The sequence below is a fragment of the Poecilia reticulata genome, linkage group LG4, assembly GCF_000633615.1.
Source record: "Poecilia reticulata strain Guanapo linkage group LG4, Guppy_female_1.0+MT, whole genome shotgun sequence".
Classification (NCBI taxonomy): Eukaryota; Metazoa; Chordata; class Actinopteri; order Cyprinodontiformes; family Poeciliidae; genus Poecilia; species Poecilia reticulata.
This window is the reverse complement of record NC_024334.1, coordinates 20,169,637-20,179,563: the sequence shown is the minus strand read 5'-3', so window position 1 is coordinate 20,179,563 and position 9,927 is coordinate 20,169,637. Positions and strand designations below refer to the sequence as shown.

At 39.0% G+C, this 9,927-nt stretch overlaps 1 protein-coding gene across 1 annotated transcript; it reads right to left on the bottom strand.

The window, feature by feature from the left end:
• Nucleotides 1-5,995: 5,995 nt before the first annotated feature.
• bloc1s2 (biogenesis of lysosomal organelles complex-1, subunit 2) lies at nucleotides 5,996-9,189 on the bottom strand. The gene is made up of 5 exons (XM_008407386.1): nucleotides 8,987-9,189; nucleotides 8,705-8,821; nucleotides 7,843-7,962; nucleotides 7,578-7,682; nucleotides 5,996-6,684 (listed from the first exon to the last, which is right to left on the bottom strand). The coding sequence occupies exons 1-5, from the start codon at nucleotides 9,150-9,152 to the stop codon at nucleotides 6,653-6,655; spliced, it is 540 nt and encodes a 179-aa protein (XP_008405608.1). The 5' UTR covers nucleotides 9,153-9,189; the 3' UTR covers nucleotides 5,996-6,652.
• Between the last annotated feature and the right edge of the window lie 738 nt (nucleotides 9,190-9,927).

Sequence of the window (9,927 nt, the reverse complement as noted above, 5' to 3'; positions counted from 1 at the left end):
TTCAAAATGCTTTTGTTAAAGCACAAAAGTACACTGGAGACCTGGCACTGCTGTACCAACTTTACAGACCACTCCGGCCTTCTGGTTCTAGTCAACTCTGCATCCCCCGAATCAGAACCAAACATGGAGAAACGATTTAAATCAGGACTGAAACCTATTTGAGTAACAATAAGGAATGCAACTTTTTTTTTTATTGCTTCTCTTTATTTTGCCACAGTAATGTAACGTCTCCTTTTTTGTGTGTTTGTCGTGTTATATTTTTACCCCGTAAAAAGCCCTTTGAACTGGTTAGTTGCTGAAATGTCCTGGGCGAATAAACTTGACTTTGACTTGACACGACGACCACAGATTTGTGGTGGTTTTACCGAGTCAGGGGGGCTGAATACACAACTGTATCAAATTCTGAGTTTTGAATTGGAAAGGGAAGCCTAATGTGTGCAAGTTCTCCAGGGGGTCAAACATTGTCCTGTTGGCAAAACTGATTCAATTATTTAAGAAAGCTGAGTGGTTTGTCAGTGGCATAACAGATTTAGAGATGTTTACGTGACAAGACGAAGACGTGTTAGAAAAGTAAGCCAAGGTTAACCGTAGAAATGACTCAAGGAGGTAAAGGGTCAATCTCTTCTTTTTCCTCTCTCATATGACTACACATACATTTCACAACACCACCAACATCCAGTTTCACACATCTGTTGTAGATCTATTACAGAGTGTACAAATCTAGAAACCAGAGGGGGTAAAGCCATCAATCCTGCTTCCCCCCTCTCGTTCTCCCTTCTCTTCGTGACAGTTTGAATAATTTAGGGAAACCTGATGTTTACTAGAAGAGTAGGAAAATACTTTTTCAACATAGTGCTTAAATCAGGAGGGAAAGGCAACATGCAAGCTGGATAATTGAACATGGGTTCCTACGACGACGTCATCAGCTGGATAATTTGAGGCAATCAGGATAAACAGGGTTCAAATCCATAAAGTAAATCTGGAGATTCGGTTACACGAGATGACTCCTTCTTGGATGAAAGTGTGGCTACCTCACAGACACACACATCCACACAAGCAAGCAGCGCTAATATCATTTGTCTGCAACACCATTTTTTTTTTTTCTAATTCAATATGTGGACAGTTCCTGGATGTGATGGTAGACCCGGAGATAATAGATTATTCAGGCTTTGGAATAAAGGGGAGATGGTATCTCGATACTTTAACAGTTGTACTGAAAGCCACGTTATACAACGCTCTGACTCATGTCGCAAGGATTTCAATTCATAAAAGCTCACCAATAGTTACATGAAATGTTTTAAGTAAACAAATGTTCACAAACGTTGCCATTAGAGATTATTTTAAAAATCCACATTAAAAAGACCTGAAATTTACAGATTGTTTTTCTTCATTGTTGCACTATAAATACACCTTTTTTTCTTAAATCTTGAATCTTATTTGTTTCTTCACCACACAGGTTACCATAAACAAACTCCTGTAAATGACTAAATGGTGAAAAGAATGTTTGATCTGAGCACTGTAGACATTGCACAGTGTCCCCAGATCTCAGACCATCTTAAATAAACACAGACTGGGCATAAAGAAAGTAACTTATCACAAGTGAATCAAACGTTAATGTAAAATTTCAGAAATACACTGCAAGTATTGAAAACATTGTTCATGTTTCAGTTTAAAGGCAGGTTAATCAGGCCCAAGTATGTAAAGGTCCAGTGTACCAACAAATATTTTAAAACTGGGAACAACTGGAATTAACAAAGTCAATTCTAATTGTAGGAATTGCAAAAATACGTAGGGCCTGGTTAAAAAAAAGTTCTGGTGTTCTGACCATCTGTGCTTCCCAATAAATCGTCTTACCTTGTGGCAATGTGAATCTGGACACCCATGTCACATCACCCGTTGTGTACTTGTCTAGATCTGCACTAGAATACAACAGACTCCTGTTATTCTCAGGGATTTGAGTCCTCAACGGCTCACGAATCGGTGAAATTAGCGAATACTTGAGACCCCCATCTAAAACCATTTGTAACTACCCGTTTTTAGTGGCTCAAACAACAAATATATCTTACAATGTATTAACATGCGCATGTATTAAAAAGATAACCTCGGAAGCTAACATCCACAGTCTTCCTTTTTGCAGCTCTTTGGAGAACAGCCAATCAGTGCCGTTTATTTTTCGCATTGCAAATGCGAACCAATAGCGTGTCAAGCCACGTTGTCCTAAAGTATTTCAGCATCCAAAAATTTACTTTCAAACATTTCAGATATTGTACGAAAAAAAAATAATTCTTAAATAGGTAAATTTTTTGCACATAATTTGGAGTCATGTTCTGCAAACTAAATCTGCCAGTAGGTGACTCCTTGTATCGGTGGGACACGCACCATTATGAACAACCAAATTAGTTTTCTTTCCCAGCCAGAACTGCATGTAACAACATGTTCTTACGGCCTTGGTTTGGGAGGTCTTGAAGGTTGTTCTATTCTGGGTAGAGCTGCTTTCTTGTTTGAAGTATAAAAATTTACTGTTTGATTGGACAGAAATTTGAAGTAGGGCGTGGTTACTCTGCAGACACTTGCTGCTGTGGGAGAGACCTGAGACCCGTCTTCTCTGTCAGTTTCTCATCAAGTATAAAGCTAGAGAGACTTCTGTTCTTTTCTACTCGAGTAAAGACAAATCTCTCTCAAGTTGTTCTTATGGTGTGGCCTGTGTCACTGGGCATGCTGGCCTGCACAGATACAGACAGATGAACACTGATGGTTCTGGTGCCAAAGAGTCTGAGTGGACTCCTAAAGGGGCTGTTAGGAAGAGTGTCGGGTCAATTTAGATAAAGTTCTGAAAACATGGAACCCAAAAGGATGGAGGAAGAATATGAACTCATGCTATGGCAACATTGAAAAAGACAAGCCAGTACTGACCTAACATTGCATTTTAACCACAGTGATGTTGGTTTTGACTTAACTGAGAAAGAAAAAACAAAAAAAACAAAAAACAGACTGGATCTGGGCAAGTAGAGTACGACACCCTGATAGGTTCTACTGTGAACGTCAGGGATCCAAACAACGCAGCAACCTGAGGTTCTGCGCCATCTGGTTCCGCTTTACTTTCGTGCATTGTAATGAAGGTCTGGACATTTGGGTTTACTCAAAATGGATTGAATTCCAGCTTTGGTTGAACTCTTCAAAGAACATACCTGACAAGAATCTGAATTTCGGTTTCGGGTTTCTGAGAGGATGGATGTGACGGGTTTCTCAGAGCGCTCCTGCATCCTCACCTTCGTCGTCCACACGGCGGACGATGAAGGCGTGAGCTGAACGGTTGCCATGCCAAAAGTTGACCTCGTGTGGATTTGCAGGCTCTTCCTGTTGAAGGTGTTTGAAGTTTGACTCACTTCCTCAGATCTCACATGTGGCTTATATTTGCTACCCAAACACCAACCAGATCTGCGGGCTTCTTTGAAACGAGTGGATGTAAACACGAACACCCCCCTTGTCACTTATTTCAAGCTGCTTGGATGGCTTTGTAGTGGCACGGCTTTACGTGGACATTTAAAAGGCTCAAAGCGAGGCAAACGAGGGTTGCTCGTCCAAACTGTGTGTGAGAAAGTAAGAGGAAGACAAAAAGGACACAAAGGGATTTCACAACACTGCTAAAGCTGTTGACATTGGCCAGCTACAAAATGCTCAGTCTGCACAAGACGGGAAAAACAAAGAACAAATGTGGTTTGAAAATCATTCGAGTGTCCTCTCTCACTCATTCATGAGCAAAAAAAAAAAAAAAAAAGAAAACATATGTGCTTGCCTTGTCAGTTACACAAGTTTGTGGTGTGGCATCTGGCCCCGTTGTTGTTAACTGGCTCAAGCTCCATTTGAGAGTGTTGAAGAGATCAGCTCCAGCGCTTCTGCTGATGACGGACATGCGTTTGATACTTTGACTCGTCACAGTGCTGGGAAATTCTGACCTCCATCACCTCAAAACAAATCGAGGTCAAGCTGTTCGAAAGTATCCAAATCAGATGCATCTTCAGAGAAGTTAGTATCTTTCCTTCAGGAGATATCTTTTACTACCTTGAAACAATCCAAGTCTTAAAAACATAATGGTTGACGCAAACAGCATTTTACAAATCTTTAAGCTGTTGACACATTTGCATTTAAAAAATAAATAAATAAATAAAAAGGTTAAACAGAAAATGGAGAGTGACTACTTTATGGAGAGATAAGAGGAAACAAAACTTCATAACCTTGTCTGTTCTGAGCTCTGGATCAAGAGTTAATCTTTGGAGAAGCAACAACAAAGACAACATGACTGAAGGCGGATAGTGTAAAAATGAAAGGTAAACGTTTGCAAAAACTATCCAGGAGAAGCCGCAGTCTGTATGGATTAAAGCTCTGTGGTTGTGCTCTTGACAATCCTATCCCCAAGTTTCTTTCGTCCCTGACAAAATGACACCTGTAGGGCAGAAAGAAAGAGATGCACGTCTGAGGTTCTGTCACGCTGCGGCGCTAGAAGGACCACGTGTGACAAGGGAAGAACGACAGCAAGGGATTACCAAGGTATCCTACAGTAAGATGTACAACTCGGTGCCAAATAAAATCACCTGGTCGAAATGAACTTGGTTTTATAGCAGGAAAGCAGTTCTGAAACAAAACATGGTAGAAAAGGAAAGAATTGTTTTACTTTGACAAGCCGTGAATCACGAATTTACATAATCTTGAATAGGAATTCATAAATTCAAACCGTTTCACTACAAACTTACAAAATTCAATGTGTTTTATTGGACTTTCACATCATTGGCCAACACAAAGTAGTGCATGGTTGTGTAATTGAGGGAAAAGAAAACATCATTTTGTTTGATGTTGGAAGAACACCTACAAGAAGCTGCAACCTATTCAGCTTCAAGCAGGATGACACCAAACGGATGGTTTAGATATCATGTTTTATAACTCGATCACAGTCCAGACCTAAATCCAACTGTAAATCCATAAAAAAAACCAACTTAAAACTGATGCTCAGTTTTAAGACTGACATATTTTACCACAAGAAGAAAAACATAGCCTCGAAATTCCTCCAGCAACAAAGTCTGCAAAGTAATTGAAATGCCAAGCTAAACATTTCATATTTTTACTTTTACTTGCAAAAACCCCCAACTAAAAAATTATTACTTGTGTTGATAACAAAACTAAATACATGGAGCTTTTCAAGTGTAAGGTGTAAAGGAGAGGCGACTACTTTTCCAAAGCAGAATAATCTGCTATCTGAACAGTTTTTTTCCACCATAGCTGGAACCTACAAGCTATAAAAACTACAGAAATTCCTTCCACCTTCCCAGTCTTTAGGCCAATTATTTAGCACAGAACATGCAATACCCACCCAAACTTAACAACATGAGAGGGTTGGCTGTGATTAATGTTACCTTCTGTACTTTGCTCGAGTGCCTCCTGGCACGCACATATAGACTCCAGAAAACCGCCCAAAGCTCACGACGCAGAGTCGAGGGCCTTTAGGAGAGGACTGAGGTGTATACTCCAGGGATGTGGGGAGGAGGGGGGAAAAATAAAGCAAGGAAAGGGAGACATGGAAGGATCACACAGAGCAACAGTAAATAACGTTACAGTATGAATAACGAGCTCCCTCTGTGCCGACGTCTCAGCTGAACTAATGACAGAGACCTGTTTTAGATTAAGCCTCACACACAAATACACATCCTCGTGAGGTTGGCATACAATCAGAAGAAAGATGCAACGAGTTTAGACGATCTGCTGTGCAGTTGACGTGAAGATGGAAACAAAGGCAGCAGCTGGCATCCATCCGTTGCTTTGATTGTGCGACTAGATGCCATCCGTTTCCCTCTGCTGAAGCTTCACTCCTGTCCTTTCTGTGAGAAAGAAGTAACTCGATCCTTTCTTGTCTAACAGTGGTTCGGTTCCCCCCACCTCTCCCAAGCAGGAAAACAACTGATGTCTAAAAAAAAAAAAAAAAAAAAAATCCTTAAAGAACCAATCGTGGTGCAAGACTGCCATCTGCTGTAAGTGGCAGGATCAGGCTTTATTTCAAAGAAAATGTGATTTCAGGAGAACACGACATGATGTTGACTTTATAAGGAATCTTATGTGAGCTACAAATTTAAAACAAACTGTAGAGTTTGTCTTTAAACTCAACATTAGAACTAAGCCTCAGGTTTAAGCAGTTTGGTGTTTTATGAACACTGCCTGACAGAATAATTAATGCAGAGTAAACTCAGATTATTGTCTAACATTTTAGAAAAGAAATGCCTGAAAAAAAAAAAGTTTCTGACATGATTAAGCTTTAAATATGCTTTAAGAAGCAAATTAACTACGTTTGTGTCATTTGCTTCACTTTTAGATAAGAACATCTTCCTGATATTACTTAGGAGAGGCTAACAGTTGGACAAACAGATGTGGCACATCTTGGTCGCATGAACAGAAACCAGTGATACTGGTTTCTGTTCAATACCAGAGTCAACACTCTGGTATTAGTGCATAAAGACGGCTGCTTTCGCAGGAGTGTTTCTTATTTTAGCTTCAGCCACAGTTCACATCCTCCCCTGCAGCTCTTGAGTCTGTGGCAAGTAGAGTGGAGGGCAGGGATGGGTGAAAGAAGGCGAGAAGGCGCCGAAGCCCTCAGTCTGCCTCCTCTTCATCGCTTCTCCAGTTTCTTGAATCTGGCTTCTACAAATAGAAAAACAAAAAGGATTGTTCCCTCCACAGATAAAAGCGTGTCCAGTCTCTAGGACCGAGATGAAACGATATCAGATTTTAGAGTTTCCCCACAGTGTATTTATAAGCCTGGCGGGCCACCAGGCTTTACTTGTGCCCCCACCATACTTAGCATTATTTATTTATTTATTTTTTATCATTACCTTTTTAAGACTTTATAGTTGGTGTTTAGGTATTAATCTTCCAGTCTTCCAATAATGCATAACTATCAAGTCATATTTTCAAATTTCCTGTCAACTTTAAACATTTTTTAACTCAAAACTATGGCAGCCAGCTGGATGAATGACTGCCTTAGCGCAACGAGCTCCGGGCTTAGCGAGTTTTCTGAGGGAAAGTCTGGATCTTATTTATGGTTATGATAAAAATTAAAATGGCTAAAAGCGTTTTTCTGAAAGTAAAATTGCAATTTTCTTCATCACTAAATGCAGAAGGAAGTAAATTATAAACACTCAAACAAACCTGTTTGTCACTTTTGTTCTCCATGTAAATCACGTATTGTCGAGTGCGTCATAAATGATGCAGCGCAATCAGAAAGTAGGAAGTTATATATCTGATCGTTTGATATACAGCCATTATTTTCCAACAATAAAAACATTCCTTTTGCAGTAATCTCTCATGTGTTTGTCCCATGTTTATCTTCCTCCTGTTGTCTTGCAGTCTGAGAACTGAGTGATAGGATTTACTGCAATAACTAGAGTTTCAATACTTTTTGTATTTTCTTAACACATTGAACCAAATCGGGATGATATTGGTAACTTATGTATCTTTTTAATAAAAAAAATTCATGATTTCTCAGCAGTAAATACACTTTGGCATTTCTCTCTACTGTGTAGCACATGTCTTACCCAGCTTCTTGGAGTATGCATCCAATTTGTATGCAGCCTGTTCGAGGGATGACACTTGTTCCTCGATCTTATTTATTTGGTCCAGGTAAGGCTGTAGGCTCGCATCTGAAACACACACACAGACACACACACACACACACACACACACACACACACACACACACATAACCAAGAGCTCTTCAACTCAGAAAGGAATCAGAAATGGAAGAGAAAAAAAAACAATTCATAAATATTGATTTTTCTTTAAATTATGCTACATTCTTACACTTGTTGTTGAGATCCTGCAGGTTCCGGCTTATATTGATGCTAATGTCCTTCATTTCCATGTATTTCAGGCTTGTGAGCTTGTTCATGTTCTCCAACAGCAGGTAATCTTCACACGTCGCTGAGAAGAAAGTCACATTTGTTCATGATAGACAAGAAACAACAGTAAAGAAAAATGGAATAGAAATAAGAATAAGTCCATTTAGAGACACACTTCTAACCAGCATACACTAATAGTTAATGTACACCAAACACAGGGTGTTGGTGAGATTTCTGGTGACTTGAAATTTGTCAAATGTATGGTTCAAAGCTAGCCAAACACATCATTTACATCCATTAAGCATTCATAATTTTATAAATATTTACTGTTAAATAATGTTTTACTGAGAGCAGGTTTTTCAATTATGCATTTGACCGAATAGCTGCTGTATTGTGCCTGCAAGTATTTTGCATGTTTTATGTCTAAATTAAGTGACATTATTGCCAGATCACTTTTCCATTTTGCCAGATTACATACTAGCATTTATACTTAAACGAAAGATTAACAGACAATCCATGTGATCGGCAATGATCGGTGATCGGCAGTGATTGGAATCGGAAGCAAAAAACCTGATCGGAGCATCCCAAGTAACTTGTACAACAAGATTAACCAGATTCATTAGAAATGATGGCCAGAGAGAAGTCAAGAAAAACTGCTTTGACAATAAGTGAAACAAGTCTGAGTGAAGTTTGGGAATATTTTTAGAAAAGTGATAGGTAGTATCTAAATTATACATTTTAGGCATGCTTAAAATTAGATTGCAGTACACAATGACAGCTTTAGAGAAAGAGCACAATGATGGCACTGAGAATAGATTTAACACCTGTTAGCTCCCCTTGCAGGAAAATGGCCATCTTCTCAAACATGTCAGAGCACAGCTCGTTGACATCTGGCTCTGCGGGCTCCACAGCCTCCTCTGCGGTCTCCACACCTCCATCGCCTGAGCAACAACAATTTGAAGCAGAACTAAATTATTAAGATGAAACCAAAACTGCAATGCAATAAATCATCAATCAACAATCAGATAAAAGCAAAAACACATTTGTTTACTGTGTGTTTTATTGTCATTTGGGTGCTAAGGAAGTGCAAGGAAAGAACCACGTACTGTTTGTTCCAGGTTTCTTTGGCGCACTCGACGGGGCTTCCGGTGGATCTTCGGGGCGTTCAGCTGCAGCCATGCCGCTAGCAGCTGCGATTAACCCCGCCGAAACGGCTGCTGGTTCCCTGGAAATACTGTCCATAGCTGCGGCTTCATCTCCAGTTGCAGCCATTTTGTTCCTGTTTTGTTTAGTTCATTATCACGTGAGCCCGGCGATCACGTGATGCGCTCGCGGCGAGGCACAGCGACCAACGCCCCCAGACCGCCCCTGCTCACGCGCAATGCCACGCCCTTCTTTGTAAAACCTAAAATCACTGTTCTGGTTTTGCTCTAGAAGGGATTTTTGAAAGCGTAGTGTTTATTAAAGTTTTAATAAACATTTTTTGACAAAAAATAAGATGGACAAATGACTTGCATTAAACGTTTTTTCTAATTTCTTTTGTGGAAAAATGTAGGGTTAAAAAATACCTTCAAATTTTATTTTGAATATCCTATAAATCTATGCTGCATTTCCACAAGTAGACTTATAAAATATATAGAACAATTTCTATTATACAGAAAACAGGGGAATCATTGCATCAAAAAGTATGAAAAAGATGTAAACGAATACAAAAAAAATCTAAATGTAAAGCATATTGCATTTTTTTTTATTTCTCACAATTACGAAATTATTTATACCTCGCAGAAATAGATTTAAAATTTGTTTATTTAAATCAATATGTGGTGCTCATTGATCAGCTGGGGATTCCTCAAAAGATCTTACAACAAAAAAAGTAGTATTAGCTTTAAAAAATATATTTGACATTATTTACAAATAATGGCTCACCGGAAATTATTTATGCTCAACTATTATTATTATTATTATTATTATTATTATTATTATTATTATTATTATTATTATTATTATTATTATTGGTAGTAGTAGTAGTAGTAGTAGTAGAAGGAGG